Source organism: Euprymna scolopes, chromosome 17 (assembly GCF_053919585.1).
Source record: "Euprymna scolopes isolate OS-2025 chromosome 17, ASM5391958v1, whole genome shotgun sequence".
In the NCBI taxonomy this organism is placed as follows: domain Eukaryota; kingdom Metazoa; phylum Mollusca; class Cephalopoda; order Sepiida; family Sepiolidae; genus Euprymna; species Euprymna scolopes.
This window is the reverse complement of record NC_136498.1, coordinates 117,417,930-117,445,334: the sequence shown is the minus strand read 5'-3', so window position 1 is coordinate 117,445,334 and position 27,405 is coordinate 117,417,930. Positions and strand designations below refer to the sequence as shown.

General features: G+C 26.3%; 1 protein-coding gene across 11 annotated transcripts in view; it reads left to right on the top strand.

Annotated features, from left to right (window-relative positions):
- LOC145296925 (single-stranded DNA-binding protein 3-like) overlaps positions 1 to 27,405 on the top strand; it is a 317,297-nt gene that overhangs the window by 165,315 nt on the left and 124,577 nt on the right. For all 11 annotated transcript variants that reach the window (XM_080143120.1, XM_080143125.1, XM_080143119.1 and 8 more), the window contains 2 exons: positions 6,247 to 6,324; positions 8,080 to 8,137. In XM_080143120.1, coding sequence (XP_079999246.1) covers positions 6,247 to 6,324; positions 8,080 to 8,137 — 136 coding nt within the window. The remainder of the gene's footprint in view (positions 1 to 6,246; positions 6,325 to 8,079; positions 8,138 to 27,405) is intronic.

Genomic DNA, 27,405 nt, shown 5'->3' with positions numbered 1-27,405 from the left:
ATGGTTTAGGCAACCTGTACAGGTTCCAGAGTTCAACTAGAAATTTCCAAAGTTCAATATGAAAATGCACTGGAAAAAGGTCAAAGGTTACATCAGTCAAAATGTTGTGAAGAATAAGATGCAAACAGTCCGAATGATCTAAATGATGTGGAAATCTGTTCGATATTTGTGAAGACAAAGACGTTCACTTTCTGATCTTGGTCCAATTAGCAAAGGATGCATTTGGCTTGTTCATTTTGGTTAACCCAACAAGTGACATCTTATTTTGCATGTGGAACGTCGGGGGTGAGGGCTATCTTCTCCCGCTCTTCTCTCCCTTCTATTCCCTTTCTCTATCTTTATTATATCAAATAGTATGATTAGTTTACTACAATCATTTTCCTTTTGTTATCCCCCCACCACCACCATTCTCTCTCTGCCATGTCTGCAAATAAAGAATTTGGTAAGTTGCTGTTGAATGTTGTCTGCATGTTTGCATATTATTTTGCTGATAAGTAAAAAGAGAAAACATTTCGTTTTGTTCCCTTTTTTTTTTTCTTTTAACTTTTTATTTCTATACTTTTTTCTTTTGCTCAAAATGTTGTGATCTCTTAGTTGTAAGGTGGGAAATCAACCAAAACAAGGCATTATTTTTATTTTATTTTCGTTTATTATGGGCAACATTTTTTGTTAATCATTGATAATGACTTTTTTCTGACTTTCTACTAAAGTTAACAGAAAATCAATAACAATGATTCGTCACCATCACTTCTCTTTATTTCTTTCAACATTTTAAACATTAAACTGAACCAGAAACCCTTGGGCAAGGTGTTCACTTTCTTACATCACCTACCATCCAAAAATCTAGATTTCTCATTCTTGGTTTTTCCGATCTTATTTCCAAACCCTATCAATTATTCAAGATTTCTACTTCAGGATATGACACCAAATTAGATCTGAAATAGATCAACTACTTTCAAACAATTTTTATATTACCTTTTCTGGCTATCATTTAAAGGAATTCAAAAATAAACCAAAAGAATACATGGTCATGGGATTGGGGTTATGAGGAGTCAATGCATGCGGGTCTGACAAAAGGTCAATGCTATTCTGTAGTTGAGAGAATAGGCAGCCTGAGAAAACGATATTATTTTCCAACCACTAAGATCACAAATAATTTTTTTTTTAAATCTTTTTTTTTTTTTTTTTTTTTTTTTTTTTTGCTGTGAAATTTATTGAACAGTGAATAAAAATGTAAAAATATATATCTTTTTATATAGTTTTCTTAAATGTCTTATTTCTAGCCAACAATCTAACTATATTAACACATGGTGAGGGCCCCTAATTTGGGAGCTATGAGGAGTGCAATCATCTCTTGGTTACCATTACTCTCAGGTCTGAAGTGGTAACACCTGTCTATAGATTAAATAGAAATGCTTGCAGTCTATTTACAAAATGTAAAACAAATGAGTGTATAAAGAAATCGTATTCAAAGCGTTTAACAATTTTGGCATCGAATGACCCAACAATGGTTGGTATGCCGTAACAATATGACGATCAAACAAATCATCATTAGTTATCATTCTACTGATTTGCAGAATCATTTCAAGATAGCAACTGCTTAAATATTAAACAATCCAAAAAGATTTGCTTGCAGGAAGATATCCACCATTCAACTAATCGACATATCGTTTGTATTTGCAAACAACATAAAACTTTCAAAGTAACAAAAATTGGATTAATTTCTTTTATGAGTTCATTCATTAATGAAAAATCTGCCCCTAAATAAGGCGGGTGGGGTAGTTTAGGCTAATGAGAAAATGGATCTTTGACATTTTTAAGGCACATTAATGTGTAAAAGTGAAATAAAAATGGCCGTGCAAATTTTTTTTTTTTTTTTAAGGAAAGAAATTGCCCAAATTTTAAATGTCAAGAAAAAGAACTTTTTTTTGTCATAAAAAATAATTGGAATGTTTTTAAAGTCAGTATTTGCTTTTATATTAACAACTCTTGGAACCATTGAAAAAATTTATTTAAAACAAAAATAGTTTAATGATGATTTGTTAAATCTAAGAATATTAAGTGGTGACTTATGTTTATTTTATTTACAAATGTAATATGTATGTTAAAAGATGGTAGATAACAGTAATTTTCATTTATGATGGTAAAACAATTATAAAGGAATGTACGTAAAATTTATTACATCTAACAAATCTTATAAAGTTTCCTTTGATAAAAAAATCAAATAATGTTTAAAGAATATTAAAAAAAATATGCAGATTGACATTATTTCAGTAAAAAATCTTTTCTTTTCTTTTTTTTAACAAAAGAAAAATATCTAATATAATTTAATAAAACAAAATGGAGGTTTCTTGCATTTGTTTATTTTCTGACTAATATATAATTGACACTTTTTTATATTCATTTTTGTTTATTTTTGAAAAGAAAACAGATCAAGTTATTTTGTGTAAAAATTAAACCAATTAAACAGTTTTTGTGTGTAAAATAATTTTTTAAATAAATTAAAAATATTTAAAAAAAAAAAAATCACCCATAATAAATTAGAAAAATGAACAAGATATTATACATGACAAGCAGAATTCAATTTTATTACATAATTTTTGTGCACAAAAAAATATACATTTATGTATTTAATTTTTAAAAAAATGCTGTCATTCAAAATAGTTTATAATTTCCTCACACATGATCCTAGCAGTTTCTCAAAGTTGGATTCGGATTTGAAAAATAAGATTATATATCGAAGGACTGAAATTAGAGGCATATCTGCTGTGTTATTTTATTTATTTATTTATTTTTTTAAAGTTCCACCCTGTAGAGCTACAAGTTTTACTTGCACTTACATTGCCTTTTAGCTAATCTGCAAGCATGGATATCACAGAAATCCTTTGATGGCAAAGTTTTTTTTAATCAAAGCATTTTAAGAATTAATGTTTCCAGGCAACACTAATTCTTTTTAGATGGCATTTTGCATGTTTTTCTCTACTCCCTTCGGTTGTGTGTTGCGAAAACGTTAATCACGCGTCTGTTTTCTGCCATCTTTTGTTGTTATCTCACACAAGCACTTTCACGTAACAAATATCGATAATTAAAAAAACAAAACGCATATTGCTAATATCTCATGCAAAATGTAAAGAAATAAACTTTGTAAATGAAAACTTTTCAATAACTCGATATGATTTAAAGATTTTAAATTGATTTTTCTTTACACTAAAAATTGGACGCATGTAATTTCCTGTTTCATAGTGAATTTTTGTAAGATTTAAGTAAACTATTTCAAAACATTTGTTTTATTTAATCTGGGAATAAAAAAAAAATAAGATTTAGCAAAATGTGAAGAATATTTTTAACTAAATTTTGTCTGCGATTTTTCTGTATGAATTTTCCTTATTATCTGCAGTACTTTTTATTTTGGTTTCCTCATCTGATGATGATCATAGCGTTTTTGCCATTTCGTCATCCCTCATGGCATTTTTAACCTTACCCCTTATTGGAGATCAAGCTTATATACAGTTTGTATTCCATTCTCCAATGAAATGCAGACACTCTATCATGATGAGGGGTTGGGTTCAAAATTTGATGACAAACCAATTGAACAAGGTAAAATATAAGAAATCTGAAAGCAACTACTGATTACTGTGTTGAAATCAGAGGTTTTGAAAGTAGTTTGTGTCAGACTTATAAAATTGCTAGAAATTTGAGTGGGATTTTTTTAAATCTCTAAAGAATCAAGTCTGAATATTGGAAGAGTTTTTGAATAAGGAGCCAGTTGGAATTCTGTGAGTCTGTAGCACCTTATATCTGTAACCCTGCTAAGATTATAAGGAAACCATAAAGAAATCAACATTGTTTAGCAATTAATGAAAATGTAAAAAAAAAAAAACATGTTTCCGCTTTGGCATAAAAGAGGAGTTTTTCCAATTGGATGGGTCACCTACTGGATAAAAGTGGTTTCTATGTTAATTTGTCGAATCTGATCTGTCACTGAGTGTTCAACAGTTTGTGGCCATCTCTCCTCAAATTGCCCTGCGGTACTTCTCCCTACATTTTTTTTTCTTAAGAAATCCTTTCATTGATCTCTGGTTGTGAAATCAGTCTCATTGGTGTTTAAAAAAAACTTATTCTATTATTTCTGATTATTTTCGGATTTCATCAACTTCATCAGAATTTTCATTCTTTGTTTGATAAAATATCTTTCTTCAATTTATACATATAATTGCCTAAGTAGGTATATCTTAATTCTCCGCAGACTTGTGTTTTATTAGAATTTGTGCAAATAGATGAGCAGTTTTCTTGTTCCACATATTATTCAAAGTAATAAGATAAAAATTAAAATTATTATTAGAAGTAATAAAATATAAAAATTAAAATTATTATTTGAAGTAATAAAATATAAAAATTAAAATTATTATTTGAAGTAATCAAATATAAAAATTAAAATTATTATTAGAAGTAATAAAATATAAAAATTAAAATTATTATTCAAAGTAATAAGATATCAAAATTAAAATTATTATTCAAAGTAATAAGATATCAAAATTAAAATTATTATTCAAAGTAATAAGATATCAAAATTATTATTCAAAGTAATAAAATATAAAAATTAAAATTATTATTCAAAGTAATAAAATATAAAAATTAAAATTATTATTCAAAGTAATAAGATATAAAAATTAAAATTATTATTCAAAGTAATAAAATATAAAAATTAAAATTATTATTCAAAGTAATAAGATATCAAAATTAAAATTATTATTCAAAGTAATAAAATATCAAAATTAAAATTATTATTCAAAGTAATAAGATATCAAAATTAAAATTATTATTCAAAGTAATAAAATATAAAAATTAAAATTATTATTCAAAGTAATAAAATATAAAAATTAAAATTATTATTCAAAGTAATAAGATATCAAAATGAAAATTATTATTCAAAGTAATAAGATATCAAAATTAAAATTATTATTCAAAGTAATAAAATATCAAAATTAAAATTATTATTCAAAGTAATAAGATATCAAAATGAAAATTATTATTCAAAGTAATAAGATATAAAAATTATTATTCAAAGTAATAAGATATAAAAATTAAAATTATTATTCAAAGTAATAAGATATAAAAATTAAAATTATTATTCAAAGTAATAAAATATAAAAATTAAAATTATTATTCAAAGTAATAAGATATCAAAATTAAAATTATTATTCAAAGTAATAAGATATCAAAATTAAAATTATTATTCAAAGTAATAAGATATCAAAATTAAAATTATTATTCAAAGTAATAAGATATAAAAATTATTATTCAAAGTAATAAGATATAAAAATTATTATTCAAAGTAATAAGATATAAAAATTATTATTCAAAGTAATAAGATATAAAAATTATTATTCAAAGTAATAAGATATAAAAATTATTATTCAAAGTAATAAGATATAAAAATTATTATTCAAAGTAATAAGATATAAAAATTATTATTCAAAGTAATAAGATATAAAAATTATTATTCAAAGTAATAAGATATAAAAATTATTATTCAAAGTAATAAGATATAAAAATTATTATTCAAAGTAATAAGATATAAAAATTATTATTCAAAGTAATAAGATATAAAAATTATTATTCAAAGTAATAAGATATAAAAATTATTATTCAAAGTAATAAGATATTAAAATTATTATTCAAAGTAATAAGATATTAAAATTATTATTTGAAGTAATAAGATATAAAAATTATTATTTGAAGTAATAAGATATAAAAATTATTATTTGAAGTAATAAGATATAAAAATTATTATTTGAAGTAATAAGATATAAAAATTATTATTCAAAGTAATAAGATATTAAAATTATTATTCAAAGTAATAAGATATTAAAATTATTATTCAAAGTAATAAGATATTAAAATTATTATTCAAAGTAATAAGATATTAAAATTATTATTCAAAGTAATAAGATATTAAAATTATTATTCAAAGTAATAAAATATTAAAATTATTATTCAAAGTAATAAGATATTAAAATTATTATTCAAAGTAATAAGATATTAAAATTATTATTCAAAGTAATAAGATATTAAAATTATTATTCAAAGTAATAAGATATAAAAATTAAAATTATTATTCAAAGTAATAAGATATAAAAATTAAAATGGCAATTTTGCGCAACCACTTAAAATGATTGTGATGAAAAATATTTGTATTTAATTTTTTTCAATGTCTTTTCCCCTTCCCTTTCTGTATATTTTTAGCCCTTCATGTCACCTAGATTTCCAGGGGCGCCACGGGGGCCTGCACCAGTTCGGATGCCAAATCAAGTAGATTTTAACGTAAGTAAATATTCAACTTTTAATTTTTTTGTGTAATCGCAATCTACTCTTAAAATGGTAAATATTTTTCTTTCTTTGTTTTAAGTGTTCATTAATAAAGATATTTTTCTTGTCTCTTTTGACTGTCTGCTCATACGCATCCACATCTCTGTGTCAAGACGAACATTACGGCTGCAGACTTTTCATGTGTGTTATTTGCAAATATGTCTATTCTGATTGATACAAATAACTGTGACATGGTTTTGAAAATGTCTTAACTTTTTGCCACTTGTGGGTGGAAATGTGTAGGGACCACGAGATTCTTTTCTCTTGTGTGTATAGGTATATATTTAAAGAAACTTTGCAACAATAAATATTTCCTCTTTCGGACATATACAGTTCAGATAACTCCTGACCTTTCAAACTGTTCAAGGCTGCCAATCTTTTTTTTTTCTTTTATAGCAAATGTTTTGCTTTAAAAGCAAAGAAAAAACTTGTTTTGTACATTGTTCTCAGGCAACAGTTTTACCACTGATTGTGAGTGCATTATGAATAGTGTTGTCAGATTAATGCAAATATGTTTCTAGTTGGTGGAGCAACTCCACGTGTATCAGCTGTTGAATTTCAGAGATTTGGTGCTTATATAGCATTAAACACAAGTGAATTTAAAGACATAAATTCTTTGATATCAGGCAAAAATAGGTAACTACACCAAAAACTAGGAAAAATTATTAGAATTTTAATTAAAAATAGAAACCAGTTTTATTAGATTTTTCCATTGATAAGTGGAAATCTTGTAAATCAGGGGCAGATAAGTCAGTTTTTCATTTAATCAAGTGATAATGAATGGTGAATCGGCAAAACATGAAAACTGATTTTTATTGATCCCCCGAGAAAGGAGGGATTGGACTTAGTAATTCACTCCTGTTCCTCTGTTCGCACATTTCTCAATAACCATGCCTTGAAATTTAAAAAAAAATGTTGCACAAATATTAGTCATGGTGAAAGTAAATTTTTGCCAGGGTGGATTTTCTGAGATAACTCTTGTTGGTCCCCTAGGGGCCATTATAGGGGTGAAATTGTCCCCAAATCATTCATTTGTTTGCACTTTTCTTAGTAACCACTCCTTGGATTATTTTTATTTATTTTTATTTTTTTTAAATTTTGCACAAACATTAGTTATGGTGAAAGTAAATATTTCACTCATAGAGAGTGGCTTGTTTTTTAATTAAACTATCCCCATTTTTGGTGAGGATACTTATTTTTACATGTATGTCAGTTTTTACTTGGAATGTAATTTTCACGTTTCACTTATAAGTATCAAAGATTCTAATTATTTGTGTGAACATAAACTTGTATTTTCTGTTTATTCACAGACTCATAAGGTTTTATAGATCCTATAACATATATATTCAGAATTATATTTCAATAAAAAATATAGGTTTTAAAACACTGTAGAATAGAATTCTATTTCTCTGTCAATATTCAAGAGAACTCAGGAGTTAATTGTGTGGTAATTTGATGTAGAATGATCATTTTTAAATATGTCAAACTTATTAGCGAATATTCATAAAAACTTTTGTAGTCATCCTCGTTTCTATTTTACAAACGATGCTAAAATGCATATTAATATCTCACTCTCTCTTCAAACTGATATCTGATGTTTGAATGCATTTTTTTTTTGTTGGTTTTATTTTTTTTTGTTTTTTTAAATACATTTAACCCAATAAGATCTTTTCTAAACATGTTTTTAAAAACAAATATTTTTGTTTTTAGCCTCCTGGGGGCGCAGCAGGACAGATGTCGATGCCAAACAGTATGGATCCACGGCCAGGTAAGACATTGATGGGAATTATTTCATGTTTTATTGCATATAAACATTATCTTTTGAAACCTCTCTTCATAAAAATACTTTAACCAATTTTATATATCCCACATCTTTTGAAGTACATTAACCACACATGTTTTGAAGTACATTAACCACACATGTTTTGAAGTACATTAACAACACATGTTTTGAAGTACATTAACCACACATGTTTTGAAGTACATTAACCACACATGTTTTGAAGTACATTAACAACACATGTTTTGAAGTACATTAACAACACATGTTTTGAAGTACATTAACAACACATCTTTTGAAGTAGGTTAACAACACATCTTTTGAAGTACATTAACATCTTTTGAAGTACGTTAACAACACACGTTTTGAAGTACATTAACCACACATGTTTTGAAGTACATTAACCACACATGTTTTGAAGTACATTAACAACACATGTTTTGAAGTACATTAACAACACATCTTTTGAAGTAGGTTAACCACACACATTTTGAAGTACATTAACATCTTTTGAAGTACGTTAACAACACATGTTTTTAAGTACGTTAACAACACAAGTTTTGAAGTACGTTAACAACACACGTTTTGAAGTATGTTAACGACACACGTTTTGAAGTACGTTAACAACACCCGTTTTGAAGTACGTTAACAACACACGTTTTGAAGTACATTAACAACACACATTTGGAAGTACATTAACAACATCTTTTGAAGTACATTAACAACACACGTTTTGAAGTACGTTAACAACACACATTTTGGAGTACATTAACAATACACGTTTTGAAGTACGTTAACAACACACGTTTGGAGTACATTAACAACACACGTTTGGAGTACATTAACAACACACGTTTTGAAGTACATTAAGAACACATGTTTTGAAGTACATTAACAACACATTTTGGAAGTACATTAGCAACACACGTTTTGAAGTACATTAACAACACACGGTGTGAAGTACATTAACAACATCTTTTGAAGTACATTAACAACATCTTTTGAAGTACGTTAACAACACATGTTTTGAAGTACATTAACCACACGTTTTGAAGTACGTTAACAACACATCTTTTGAAGTAGGTTAACCACACACATTTTGAAGTACATTAACAACATCTTTTGAAGTACGTTAACAACACACGTTTTGAAGTACGTTAACAACACACGTTTTGAAGTACGTTAACAACACATGTTTTGAAGTACGTTAACAACACACGTTTTGGAGTACGTTAACAACACACGCTTTGAAGTACGTTAACAACACACGTTTTGAAGTACGTTAACAACACACGTTTTGAAGTACATTAAGAACACACGTTTTGAAGTGCATTAAGAGCACACGTTTTGAAGTGCATTAAGAGCACACGTTTGGAAGTACATTAAGAACACACGTTTGGAAGTACATTAAGAACACACGTTTGGAAGTACATTAAGAACACACGTTTGGAAGTACATTAAGAACACACGTTTGGAAGTACATTAAGAACACACGTTTGGAAGTACATTAAGAACACACGTTTGGACGTACGTTAACAACATCTTTTGAAGTACGTTAACAACATCTTTTGAAGTACGTTAACAACACATGTTTTGAAGTACGTTAACAACACATGTTTTGAAGTACATTAACAACACGTTTTGAAGTACATTAACAACACGTTTTGAAGTACATTAGCAACACATGTTTGGAAGTACATTAACAACACATGTTTTGAAGTACATTAACCACACGTTTTGAAGTACATTAACAACACATCTTTTGAAGTAGGTTAACCACACACATTTTGAAGTACATTAACATCTTTTGAAGTACGTTAACAACACACGTTTTGAAGTACGTTAACAACACACGTTTTGAAGTACGTTAACAACACACGTTTTGAAGTACGTTAACAACACACGTTTTGAAGTACATTAACAACACACGTTTTGAAGTGCGTTAAGAGCACACGTTTTGAAGTGCATTAAGAGCACACGTTTGGAAGTACATTAAGAACACACGTTTGGAAGTACATTAAGAACACACGTTTGGAAGTACATTAAGAACACACGTTTGGAAGTACATTAAGAACACACGTTTGGAAGTACATTGACAACATCTTTTGAAGTACGTTAACAACACATGTTTTGAAGTACGTTAACAACACACGTTTTGAAGTACGTTAACAACACGTTTGGAAGTACGTTAACAACATACGTTTGGAAGTACGTTAACAACACACGTTTTGAAGTACGTTAACAACACACGTTTGGAAGTACATTAACAACACACGTTTTGAAGTACATTAACAACACACGTTTGTAAGTACGTTAACAACACACGTTTTGAAGTACGTTAACAACACACGTTTTGAAGTACGTTAACAACACACGTTTTGTAGTATGTTAACAATACACGTTTTGAAGTACGTTAACAACACACGTTTTGAAGTACGTTAACAACACACGTTTTGAAGTACGTTAACAACACACGTTTTGAAGTACGTTAACAACACACGTTTTGAAGTACGTTAACAACACACGTTTTGAAGTACGTTAACAACACACGTTTTGAAGTACGTTAACAACACACGTTTTGAAGTACGTTAACAACACACGTTTTGAAGTACGTTAACAACACACGTTTTGAAGTACGTTAACAACACACGTTTTGAAGTACGTTAACAACACACGTTTTGAAGTACGTTAACAACACACGTTTTGAAGTACGTTAACAACACACGTTTGGAAGTACATTAACAACACGTTTTTAAGTACATTAAGAACACACGTTTTGAAGTACATTAACAACACACGTTTGGAAGTACATTAAGAACACACGTTTGGAAGTACATTAACAATACACGTTTTGAAGTACGTTAACAACATCTTTTAAAGTACGTTAACAACACATGTTTTGAAGTACATTAACCACACATGTTTTTAAGTACATTAACAACATCTTTTGAAGTACATTAACAACACACGTTTTTAAGTACGTTAACAACACACGTTTTTAAGTACGTTAACAACACACGTTTTGAAGTACGTTAACAACACACGTTTTGAAGTACGTTAACAACACACGTTTTGAAGTACGTTAACAACGCACGTTTTGAAGTACGTTAACAACACACGTTTTGAAGTACGTTAACAACACACGTTTTGAAGTACGCTAACAACACACGTTTGGAAGTACATTAACAACACACGTTTGGAAGTACGTTAACAACAACATCTTTTGAAGTATATTATATATAAAACTAGCAGCAATAACATAATTGAAGAAGTTTGGTATTAGGAAATATGAAGCAAAGTATACCCTTGGATAACTACAATCTCAACTACTTTATGATACTTGGAAATGACTTACAGAATTGATAAACACTGGAAAATAATACCAAACCCTTTTGGATATATAGTTTTCTTTCTTGCTGATCTCTAAATGACTAAAAGGTTGTTTTATATCAACATATTTGACTGTGAAGAAGGTGGGCTCTCTTTACCATACTAGAAGGTTACTCACACCTGAGAGTATCCTGTATCTCTACAAAGCCACTTACATGGAATATTATAGTCACATCTTGGCTGGTGCATCTGCCACTAGTCTCTCACTTATAGATAGCGTTAAAAAAAAGAGCTGCCAACCTAATAAGTCTCGCACTGTCGGCCAAACTCCAACCTCTGTCCCATCGCCAAAACATGTGGCATTACTCTACCTGTTTTACAAATACTTCAATGTAATGGTAAATGCTCATACGAACTCAAAGCACCAGTACCCCTTGATGTAAATTCCCCCCGACAAACCTGGCAACAACAAAATCCCACCCCTACACTGTAGAGATTCGTAGATGCTAAAAAGCATTCTATTCAAATATCTTCTTCTCTCATACTGCTAGACTTTGGATTTTCCTCCTGGGCCCCTGCTTCCCTTATTGTACTGACATACTGAAGTTCAAATGTAATGTGAATAGACATCTCGCTGCCTGACTCTACATAACATCCATGCAAATCTGGTCCCAAATAGTAGCTCCTTATATCAAAGTGGCACTATGCCTTGTTTTGGGGTGGTGAACACCTGTTTGTATTCACTATGTTCCTAGAAAATATTTTCAAACTACAAAGTAATGCTAGATTTTGCGATAGCCATAAAAATGAAATAGACTGCATCTACAAAAAATGATTTTCTAGAGATTGGATATGCAGTGGCCAAAGAAAATTATCAACCTCCGTCTATATAAGACCTAAGAAAAACTCTGGAATACCAAAATCAAATGCAAATTGTTAGGATCATTTCTACATGAAAACAAATATTAGCTATAAGAGAGCATTGAAGGAATTCTTAAGCCCATGCCATGGAAACTTGGTTTTTATATATCCGACATACTGGCAAACAGGAATTCCTAAACTAATCAATCTCTGAGATTTAGAAAGACATCTATATATATATATATATATAAAAAGGGAAAATGTGTGTGTGCATGTATGTACACTTTTTCTGTATGCCCGCAAAGGTTTTTTTTCCGGGAGCTGCTCTGGGGTCGCCCATTCTGAAAACTTTTTATATGCCGTGTAAATGATAATATCTTTGAAACACTAAATATTCCAGATTTTTGGATCGCTGCATGTTGCTTTCACTTTTCAGTATAAAAACAGTGAAACTGAATTCAAACCGGATGTAAACGTTTGGTCAATCACCGTCATATCAGATGCTTTCATTGAGTAAACAAACTCAAAACAACTATCCCGCAGTAACACGATTTGACCTCATTAAAAACTGCGGAATAGCGTGATGTTTGACATTCACTTTTTAATCACTCTTACATTGCTACTATCACCATAGCACAGGCGTTAAGGCTCAGCCTATTGGCCTCAAGACTCCGGGTCAAGCCTACCAATCTTTTAAATCGCTGTTTTTATCTTATATATACATGTGTGTATGTATATATATATATACATACACACCTGAAATGCAGTACATCGAAACCCACTTTGGGTCTGGCGTTGTCCGTTGTCGATGCAATTGCTCGATTCTATCTAGTTCTGGGTTCTAGCTTTATCCTGAAAGGTGTATGTGAACGGGAATTTATATATCTATATATATATATATATATATATGTATATATATATATATACATATATATAGTTTCCTTTTTGTTCCGGGAGATAATTGCAATGGATTCAACATTGATATTTTCAGCTCTGATACCTGAATTGCTCCACTTATTCGTTGAATCGGCCAAAATCATTTTTTCTCAATCACATTATAAAGATTTCCATTCACATATTCAAACATCCTACATACCAACTTTAGTATTTATGTCATTAACATAAAAAGTACTTTGCTGTTTAGAGGACTTTGAATCACACTTTATGACATTATACCAAAACTTTGAATCACACTTTATTACATGAAAACAAAACTTTTAATCACGCTTTATTACATGATAACAAAACTTTTAATCACGCTTTATTACATGATAACTAAACTTTTAATCACACTTTATTACATGATAACAAAATTTAAATCACACTTTATTACATGATAACAAAACCTTTAATGACACTTTATTACATGATAACAAAACTTTAAATCACACTTTATTACATGATAACAAAACTTTGAATCACACTTTATTACATTATAACAAAACTTTTAATCACGCTTTATTACATGATAAGAAAACTTTGAATCACATTTTATTACATGAAAAAAAATTTTTTAATCACACTTTATTACATGACTAAACTTTTAATCACACTTTATTACATGATAACAAAACTTTTAATCACACTTTATTACATGATAACAAAACATTTAATCACACTTTATTACATGATAACAAAACTTTTAATCACACTTTATTACATGATAACAAAACTTTTAATCACACTTTATTACATGATAACAAAACATTTAATCACACTTTATTACATGATAACAAAACTTTTAATCACACTTTATTACATGATAACAAAACTTTTAATCACACTTTATTACATGATAACAAAACTTTTAATCACACTTTATTACATGATTACAAAACTTTTAATCACACTTTATTACATGATAACAAAACATTTAATCACACTTTATTACATGATAACAAAACTTTTAATCACACTTTATTACATGATAACAAAACTTTTAATCACACTTTATTACATGATAACAAAACATTTAATCACACTTTATTACATGATAACAAAACTTTTAATCACACTTTATTACATAACAAAACTTTTAATCACACTTTATTACATGATAACAAAACTTTGAATCACACTTTATTACATGATAACAAAACTTTGAATCACACTTTATTACATGATAAAAAAACTTTTAATCACACTTTATTACATGATAAAAAAACTTTTAATCACACTTTATTACATTATAACAAAACTTTGAATCACTCTTTATTACATTATAACAAAACGTTTAATCACGCTTTATTACATGATAACAAAACTTTTAATCATGCTTTATTACATTATAACATAACTTTGAATCACGTTTTATTACATAACAAAACTTTGAATCACGTTTTATTACATAACAAAACTTCTAATCACACTTTATTACATGATAACAAAACTTTTAATCACACTTTATTACATAACAAATCTTTGAATCACGCTTCATTACATAAAAAACTTTTAATCACGCTCTATTAAATGATAACAAAACTTTTAATCACACTTTATTACAAAAAAAACTTTTAATCACGCTTTATTACATTATAACAAAACTTTGAATCACGCTTTATTGCAAACAAAACTTTTAATCACGCTTTATTACATTATAACAAAACTTGGAATCACACTTTATTACATAACTAAACTTTTAATCACACTTTATTACATAACAAAACTTTTAATCACACTTTATTACATGATAACAAAACTTTGAATCACACTTTATTACATGATAACAAAACTTTGAATCACATTTTATTACATAAGAAAACTTTTAATCACGCTTTATTACATAACAAAACTTTGAATCACGCTTTATTACATTATAAGAAAACTTTTAATCACGCTTTATTACATAACAAAACTTTTAATCACACTTTATTACATAACACAACTTTGAATCAAACTTTATTACATGATATTACATGATAAGAAAACTTTTAATCACGCTTTATTACATAACAAAACTTTAAATCACGCTTTATTACATTATAACAAAACTTTGAATCACACTTTCTTACATATCAAAACTTTGAATCAAACTTTATTACATGATAACAAAACTTTGAATGACGTTTTATTACATAACAAAACTTTGAATCACGCTTTATTACATTATAAACAACATTTTGAATCACACTTTATTACATGATAACAAAACTTTGAATCACACTGTATTAAATAACAAAACTTTGAATCACACTTTATTACATGATAACAAAACTTTTAATCACACTTTATTACATGAAAATAAAACTTTGAATCATGCGTTATTACATTATAACAAAATTTTGAATCACACTTTATTACACAACAAAACTTTGAATCACGCTTTATTACAGAAAAAAACTTTTAATCACACTTTATTACATTATAACAAAACTTTTAATCACGCTTTATTACATAACAAAACTTTTAATCACACTTTATTACAAACAAAACTTTTAATCACGCTTTATTACATTATAAAAAACTTTGAATCACGCTTTATTACAAACAAAACTTTTAATCACGCTTTATTACATTATAACAAAACTTTGAATCACACTTTATTACATTATAACAAAACTTTGAATCACGCTTTATTACATTATAACAAAACTTTTAATCGCACTTTATTACATAACAAAACTTTGAATCACGCTTTATTACATAATAACAAAACATTGAATCACACTGTATAAAATAACAAAACTTTGAATTACGCTTTATTCCATAACAAAACTTTGAATCAAACTGTATTACATGATATTACATGATAACAAAACATTTAATCACGCTTTATTACATAACAAAGTTTGAATCAAACTTTATTACATGATAACAAAACTTTGACGTTTTACTACATGACAAAACTTTTAACCACGCTTTATTACATTATAACAAAACTTTGAATCAGCTTAATTACATGACAACAAAATTTTCAATCACTCCGTATTTAATAACAAAACTTTGAATCACAGTTTATTACATGATAACAAAATTTGGAATCACACTATATTACATAACAAAACTTTTAATCACGCTTTATTACATTGTAACAAAACTTTGAATCACGTTTTATTACATAACAAAACTATGAACCACGCTTTATTACATGATAACAAAACGTTCAATCACACTTTATTACATGACAACAAAACTTTGAATCACACTTTATTACATGATAACAAAACTTTTAATCACACTTTATTACATGATAAACAAAATTTTGAATCACACTTTATTACACAACAAAACTTTTAATCACACTTTTTGACATAACAAAACTTTTAATCACATTTTACTACATTATAAGAAAAATTCAATCACACTTTATTACATTATAACAAAACTTTGAATCACGCTTTATTACATGACAAAACTTTTAATCACTCTTTATTACAGTATAACATAACTTTGAATCACGTTTTATTACATAACAGAACTTTTAATCACGCTTTATTACATAACAAAATTTGAATCACGCTTTATTACATAACAAAACGTTTAATCACGCTTTATTACATGATAACAAAACTTTTAATCACACTTTATTACATGATAACAAAACTTTAAATCACACTTTATTACATAACAAAACTTTTAATCACACTTTATTACATGATAACAAAACTTCTAATCACACTTTATTACATGATGACAAAACTTTTAATCACACTTTATTACATGATAAAAAAACTTTTAATCACACTTTTTGACATTATAACAAAACTTTTAATCACACTTTTTACATGACAACAAAACTTTTAATCATGGTTTATTACATAGCAAAACTTTGAATCACACTTTATTACATGACAACAAAACTTTCAATCACGCTTTATTACATAACAGAACTTCTAATCACGCTTTGTTACATGATAACACAACTTTTAATAACACGGTATTACATGATAACAAAACTTTTAATCACGCTTTATTACGTAACAAAACTTTTAATCACGCTTTATTACATTATAACAAAACTTTTAATCACACTTTATTACATAACAAAAGTTTTAATCACGCTTTATTAAATAACAAAACTTTTAATCACACTTTATTACATTATAAAAAAACTTTGAATCACGTTTTATTACATGAGAAAACTTGTAATCACACTTTATTACATAAGAAAACTTTTAATCACACTTTATTACACAACAAAACTTTTAATCACACTTTATTACATTATAACAAAACTTTTAATCAGGTTTTATTACATAACGAAACTCTGAACCACACTTTATTACATGATAACAAAACTTTTAATCACACTTTAATACATGATATTAAAATTTTGAATCACACTTTATTACACAACAAAACTTTTAACCACGCTGTATTACACAACAAAACTTTTAATCACACTTTATTACATTATAACAAAACTTTTAATCACGCTTTATTACATAACAAAACTTTGGATCACGCTTTATTACATGTTAAAAAAACTTTTAATCACACTTTATTTCATTATAACAAAACTTTGAATCACTCTTTATTACATAAAAAAAACTTTAAATCACGCTTTATTACACAACAAAACTTTGAATCACACTTTATTACATTAGAACAAAACTTTGGATCACGCTTTATTGCATGATAACAAAACTTTGGATCACGCTTCATTACATGATAACAAAACTTTTAATCACACTTTATTACATTATAACAAAACTTTGAATCACGCTTTATTACGTAACAAAACTTTTAATCACGCTTTATTACATTATAACATAACTTTGAATCACGTTTTATTACATAACATAACTTTGAATCACGTTTTATTACATAACAAAACTTTTAATCACACTTTATTACATGATAACAAATCTTTGAATCACGCTTTATTACATAAAAAAACTTTTAATCACGCTCTATTAAATGATACCAAAATTTTTAATCACGCTCTATTAAATGATAACAAACCTTTTAATCACACTTTATTACAAACAAAACTGTTAATCACACTTTATTACATGATAACAAAAGGTTGGATCACGCTTTATTACATTATAACAAAACTTTGAATCACACTTTATTACATTATAACAAAACTTTGAATCACAGATTATTACATTATAACAAAACTTTGCATCACAGATTATTACATTATAACAAAACTTTTAATCACACTTTATTACATAATAACAAAACTTTGAATCACGCTTTATTACATTATAACAAAACTTTGAATCACACTTTATTACATAACAAAGCTTTGGATCACACTTTATTACATGATTACAAAACATTGAATCACACTGTATTAAATAACAAAACTTTGAATTAGGCTTTATTACATAACAAAACTTTGAATCAAACTGTATTACATGATATTACATGATAACAATACTTTGAATCACGATTTATTACATAATAAAGTTTGAATCACGCTTTATTAAATGATAACAAAATTTTGAATCACTCCGTATTAAATAACAAAACTTTGAATAACACTTTATTACATGATAACAAAACTTTGAATCACAATTTATTACATGACAAGAAAACTTTGAATCACACTTTATTACATGATAACAAAATTTTGAATCACACTTTATTACATAACAAAACTTTTAATCACGCTTTATTACATTTTAACAAAACTTTTAATCACGCTTTATTACATGATAACAAAACTTGGAATCACACTTTATTACATAACAAAACTTTTAATCACACTTTATTAAATTATATACAAACCTTTTAATCACGCTCTATTACATTATAACAAAACTTTTAATCACGCTTTATTACTTGATAACAAAACTTTGAATCACGCTTTATTACACAACAAAACTTTGAATCACGCTTTATTACACAACAGAACTTTTAATCACGCTTTATTACATTATAACAAAACTTTTAATCACGTTTTATTACATGGTAACAAAACTTTGGCTCACGCTTTATTACATAACAAAACTTCTCACTTCATTGCATAACAAAACTTTTAATCATACTTTATTACATGACAAAACTTTTAATCACGCTTTATTACATGATAACAAAACTGTTTATCGCACTTTATTACATGATAACAAAACTTTGAATCACACTTCATTATATGATAACGAAACTGTTTATCGCACTTTATTACATTATAACAAAACTTTTAATCACGCTTTATTACATAACAAAACTTGTAATCACGCTTCATTATATGATAACGAAACTGTTTATCGCACTTTATTACACGATAAAAAAACTTTCAATCAACTGTATTAAATAACAAAACTTTGAATCCCGCTTTATTACATGATAAGAAAATTGTGAATCACACTTTATTACATAACAAAACTTTTAATCATGCTTTATTACATGATAACAAAACTTTGAATCACACTTTATTACATGATAACAAAACTTTTAATCACACTTTATTACATTACAAAACTTTGAATCACACTTTATTACATGATAACAAAACTTTTAATCACACTTTATTACATGATTACAAAACTTTTAATCACACTTTGACATGATAACAAAACTTTTAATCACACTTTATTACATGATAACAAAACTTTTAATCACACTTTATTACATGATAACAAAACTTTTAATCACACTTTATTACATGATAACAAAACTTTGAATCATGCTTTATTACATTATAACAAAACCTTTTATCACGCTTTATTACTTGATAACAAAACTTTGAATCACGCTTTATTACACAACAAAACTTTGAATCACGCTTTATTACACAACAAAACTTTGAATCACGCTTTATTACACAACAGAACTTTTAATCACGCTTTATTACATTATAACAAAACTTTTAATCACACTTTATTACATAACAAAACTTTTAATCACACTGTATTACATAACAAAACCTTTAATCACGCTTTTTTACATTATAACAAAACTTTTAATTACGCTTTATTACATAACAAAACTTTGAATCACGCTTTATTACATAACAAACCTTTAATCACACCTTATAACATAACAAAACTTGTAATCACACTTTATTACATAACAAAACTTTGAATCACGCTTTATTACATAACAAAACTTTTAAACACGCTTTATTACATGATAACAAAACTGTTTATCGCACTTTAGTACATAACAAAACTGTTTATCGCACTTTATTACATGATAACAAAACTTTTAATCACGCTTTATTACATAACAAAACTTTTAATCACGCTTTATAACATTGTAACAAAACTTTGAATCACACTTTATTACACGATAAAAAAACTTTCGATCAGACTGTATTAAATAACAAAACTTTGAATCCCGCTTTATTACATGATAAGAAAATTGTGAATCACACTTTATTACATAGCAAAACTTTTAAACATGCTTTATTAAACTATAACAAAACTTTGAATCACGTTTTATTACATAACAATACTTTGAATCACGTTTTATTACATAACAATACTTTGAATCACACTTTATTACATAACAAAACTTTGAATCACATTTTATTACATAACAATACTTTGAATCACACTTTATTACATGACAACAAAACTTTTAATCACACTTTATTAGATAACAAAACTTTTAATCACACTTTATTACATTATAACAAAATTTTGAATCACACTTTATTACATGATAACAAAACTTTTAATCACACTTTATTACATGATAACAAAACTTTGAATCACACTTTATTACATGATAACAAAACTTTTAATCACACTTTATTACATAACAAAACTTTTAATCACACTTTATTACATAACAAAACTTGTAATCACACTTTATTACATAACAAAACTTTTAATCACACTTTATTACATAACAAAACTTTTAATCACACTTTATTACATAATAACAAAACTTTGAATCACGCTTTATTACATTATAACAAAACTTTGAATCACACTTTATTACATAACAAAGCTTTGGATCACACTTTATTACATGATTACAAAACATTGAATCACACTGTATTAAATAACAAAACTTTGAATTAGGCTTTATTACATAACAAAACTTTGAATCAAACTGTATTACATGATATTACATGATAACAATACTTTGAATCACGATTTATTACATAATAAAGTTTGAATCACGCTTTATTAAATGATAACAAAATTTTGAATCACTCCGTATTAAATAACAAAACTTTGAATAACACTTTATTACATGATAACAAAACTTTGAATCACAATTTATTACATGACAAGAAAACTTTGAATCACACTTTATTACATGATAACAAAATTTTGAATCACACTTTATTACATAACAAAACTTTTAATCACGCTTTATTACATTTTAACAAAACTTTTAATCACGCTTTATTACATGATAACAAAACTTGGAATCACACTTTATTACATAACAAAACTTTTAATCACACTTTATTAAATTATATACAAACCTTTTAATCACGCTCTATTACATTATAACAAAACTTTTAATCACGCTTTATTACTTGATAACAAAACTTTGAATCACGCTTTATTACACAACAAAACTTTGAATCACGCTTTATTACACAACAGAACTTTTAATCACGCTTTATTACATTATAACAAAACTTTTAATCACGTTTTATTACATGGTAACAAAACTTTGGCTCACGCTTTATTACATAACAAAACTTCTCACTTCATTGCATAACAAAACTTTTAATCATACTTTATTACATGACAAAACTTTTAATCACGCTTTATTACATGATAACAAAACTGTTTATCGCACTTTATTACATGATAACAAAACTTTGAATCACACTTCATTATATGATAACGAAACTGTTTATCGCACTTTATTACATTATAACAAAACTTTTAATCACGCTTTATTACATAACAAAACTTGTAATCACGCTTCATTATATGATAACGAAACTGTTTATCGCACTTTATTACACGATAAAAAAACTTTCAATCAACTGTATTAAATAACAAAACTTTGAATCCCGCTTTATTACATGATAAGAAAATTGTGAATCACACTTTATTACATAACAAAACTTTTAATCATGCTTTATTACATGATAACAAAACTTTGAATCACACTTTATTACATGATAACAAAACTTTTAATCACACTTTATTACATTACAAAACTTTGAATCACACTTTATTACATGATAACAAAACTTTTAATCACACTTTATTACATGATTACAAAACTTTTAATCACACTTTGACATGATAACAAAACTTTTAATCACACTTTATTACATGATAACAAAACTTTTAATCACACTTTATTACATGATAACAAAACTTTTAATCACACTTTATTACATGATAACAAAACTTTGAATCATGCTTTATTACATTATAACAAAACCTTTTATCACGCTTTATTACTTGATAACAAAACTTTGAATCACGCTTTATTACACAACAAAACTTTGAATCACGCTTTATTACACAACAAAACTTTGAATCACGCTTTATTACACAACAGAACTTTTAATCACGCTTTATTACATTATAACAAAACTTTTAATCACACTTTATTACATAACAAAACTTTTAATCACACTGTATTACATAACAAAACCTTTAATCACGCTTTTTTACATTATAACAAAACTTTTAATTACGCTTTATTACATAACAAAACTTTGAATCACGCTTTATTACATAACAAACCTTTAATCACACCTTATAACATAACAAAACTTGTAATCACACTTTATTACATAACAAAACTTTGAATCACGCTTTATTACATAACAAAACTTTTAAACACGCTTTATTACATGATAACAAAACTGTTTATCGCACTTTAGTACATAACAAAACTGTTTATCGCACTTTATTACATGATAACAAAACTTTTAATCACGCTTTATTACATAACAAAACTTTTAATCACGCTTTATAACATTGTAACAAAACTTTGAATCACACTTTATTACACGATAAAAAAACTTTCGATCAGACTGTATTAAATAACAAAACTTTGAATCCCGCTTTATTACATGATAAGAAAATTGTGAATCACACTTTATTACATAGCAAAACTTTTAAACATGCTTTATTAAACTATAACAAAACTTTGAATCACGTTTTATTACATAACAATACTTTGAATCACGTTTTATTACATAACAATACTTTGAATCACACTTTATTACATAACAAAACTTTGAATCACATTTTATTACATAACAATACTTTGAATCACACTTTATTACATGACAACAAAACTTTTAATCACACTTTATTAGATAACAAAACTTTTAATCACACTTTATTACATTATAACAAAATTTTGAATCACACTTTATTACATGATAACAAAACTTTTAATCACACTTTATTACATGATAACAAAACTTTGAATCACACTTTATTACATGATAACAAAACTTTTAATCACACTTTATTACATAACAAAACTTTTAATCACACTTTATTACATAACAAAACTTGTAATCACACTTTATTACATAACAAAACTTTTAATCACACTTTATTACATAACAAAACTTTTAATCACACTTTATTACATAATAACAAAACTTTGAATCACGCTTTATTACATTATAACAAAACTTTGAATCACACTTTATTACATAACAAAGCTTTGGATCACACTTTATTACATGATTACAAAACATTGAATCACACTGTATTAAATAACAAAACTTTGAATTAGGCTTTATTACATAACAAAACTTTGAATCAAACTGTATTACATGATATTACATGATAACAATACTTTGAATCACGATTTATTACATAATAAAGTTTGAATCACGCTTTATTAAATGATAACAAAATTTTGAATCACTCCGTATTAAATAACAAAACTTTGAATAACACTTTATTACATGATAACAAAACTTTGAATCACAATTTATTACATGACAAGAAAACTTTGAATCACACTTTATTACATGATAACAAAATTTTGAATCACACTTTATTACATAACAAAACTTTTAATCACGCTTTATTACATTTTAACAAAACTTTTAATCACGCTTTATTACATGATAACAAAACTTGGAATCACACTTTATTACATAACAAAACTTTTAATCACACTTTATTAAATTATATACAAACCTTTTAATCACGCTCTATTACATTATAACAAAACTTTTAATCACGCTTTATTACTTGATAACAAAACTTTGAATCACGCTTTATTACACAACAAAACTTTGAATCACGCTTTATTACACAACAGAACTTTTAATCACGCTTTATTACATTATAACAAAACTTTTAATCACGTTTTATTACATGGTAACAAAACTTTGGCTCACGCTTTATTACATAACAAAACTTCTCACTTCATTGCATAACAAAACTTTTAATCATACTTTATTACATGACAAAACTTTTAATCACGCTTTATTACATGATAACAAAACTGTTTATCGCACTTTATTACATGATAACAAAACTTTGAATCACACTTCATTATATGATAACGAAACTGTTTATCGCACTTTATTACATTATAACAAAACTTTTAATCACGCTTTATTACATAACAAAACTTGTAATCACGCTTCATTATATGATAACGAAACTGTTTATCGCACTTTATTACACGATAAAAAAACTTTCAATCAACTGTATTAAATAACAAAACTTTGAATCCCGCTTTATTACATGATAAGAAAATTGTGAATCACACTTTATTACATAACAAAACTTTTAATCATGCTTTATTACATGATAACAAAACTTTGAATCACACTTTATTACATGATAACAAAACTTTTAATCACACTTTATTACATTACAAAACTTTGAATCACACTTTATTACATGATAACAAAACTTTTAATCACACTTTATTACATGATTACAAAACTTTTAATCACACTTTGACATGATAACAAAACTTTTAATCACACTTTATTACATGATAACAAAACTTTTAATCACACTTTATTACATGATAACAAAACTTTTAATCACACTTTATTACATGATAACAAAACTTTGAATCATGCTTTATTACATTATAACAAAACCTTTTATCACGCTTTATTACTTGATAACAAAACTTTGAATCACGCTTTATTACACAACAAAACTTTGAATCACGCTTTATTACACAACAAAACTTTGAATCACGCTTTATTACACAACAGAACTTTTAATCACGCTTTATTACATTATAACAAAACTTTTAATCACACTTTATTACATAACAAAACTTTTAATCACACTGTATTACATAACAAAACCTTTAATCACGCTTTTTTACATTATAACAAAACTTTTAATTACGCTTTATTACATAACAAAACTTTGAATCACGCTTTATTACATAACAAACCTTTAATCACACCTTATAACATAACAAAACTTGTAATCACACTTTATTACATAACAAAACTTTGAATCACGCTTTATTACATAACAAAACTTTTAAACACGCTTTATTACATGATAACAAAACTGTTTATCGCACTTTAGTACATAACAAAACTGTTTATCGCACTTTATTACATGATAACAAAACTTTTAATCACGCTTTATTACATAACAAAACTTTTAATCACGCTTTATAACATTGTAACAAAACTTTGAATCACACTTTATTACACGATAAAAAAACTTTCGATCAGACTGTATTAAATAACAAAACTTTGAATCCCGCTTTATTACATGATAAGAAAATTGTGAATCACACTTTATTACATAGCAAAACTTTTAAACATGCTTTATTAAACTATAACAAAACTTTGAATCACGTTTTATTACATAACAATACTTTGAATCACGTTTTATTACATAACAATACTTTGAATCACACTTTATTACATAACAAAACTTTGAATCACATTTTATTACATAACAATACTTTGAATCACACTTTATTACATGACAACAAAACTTTTAATCACACTTTATTAGATAACAAAACTTTTAATCACACTTTATTACATTATAACAAAATTTTGAATCACACTTTATTACATGATAACAAAACTTTTAATCACACTTTATTACATGATAACAAAACTTTGAATCACACTTTATTACATGATAACAAAACTTTTAATCACACTTTATTACATAACAAAACTTTTAATCACACTTTATTACATAACAAAACTTGTAATCACACTTTATTACATAACAAAACTTTTAATCACACTTTATTACATAACAAAACTTTTAATCACACTTTATTACATAACAAAACTTTGAATCACACTTTATTACATGATAGCAAAACTTTTAATCACACTTTATCACATGATAACAAAACTTTTAATCACACTTTATTGCATGATAACAAAACTTTTAATCACACTTTATTACATGATAACAAAATTTCGAATCACGCTTTATTACATGATAGCAAAACTTTTAATCACACTTGATTACATGATAACAAAACTTTTAATCACGCTTTATTACATGATAACAAAACTTTTAATCACACTTTATTACATGATAACAAAACTTTTAATCACGCTTTATTACATGATAACAAAACTTTTAATCACACTTGATTACATGATAACAAAACTTTTAATCACACTTGATTACATGATAACAAAACTTTTAATCACGCTTTATTACATGATAACAAAACTGTGAATCACACTTTATTACATGATAACAAAACCTTTAATCACACTTTATCACATGATAACAAAATTTGGAATCACACTTTATTACATAACAAAACTTTGAATCACACTTTATTACATAACAAAACTTTGAATCACACTTTATTACATAACAAAACTTTGAATCACACTTTATTACATAACAAAACTTCGAATCACACTTTATTACATAACAAAACTTTGAATCACACATTATTACATAACAAAACTTTGAATCACACTTTATTACATAACAAAACTTTGAATCACACTTTATTACATAACAAAACTTTGAATCACACTTTATTACATAACAAAACTTTGAATCACACTTTATTACATAACAAAACTTTGAATCACACTTTATTACATAACAAAACTTTGAATCACACTTTATTACATAACAAAACTTTGAATCACACTTTATTACATAACAAAACTTTGAATCACACTTTATTACATAACAAAACTTTGAATCACATATTACATTATAACAAAGCTTTAAATCATGATTTATTACATAACTAAACTTTTAATCCCGGTTTATTACATCACT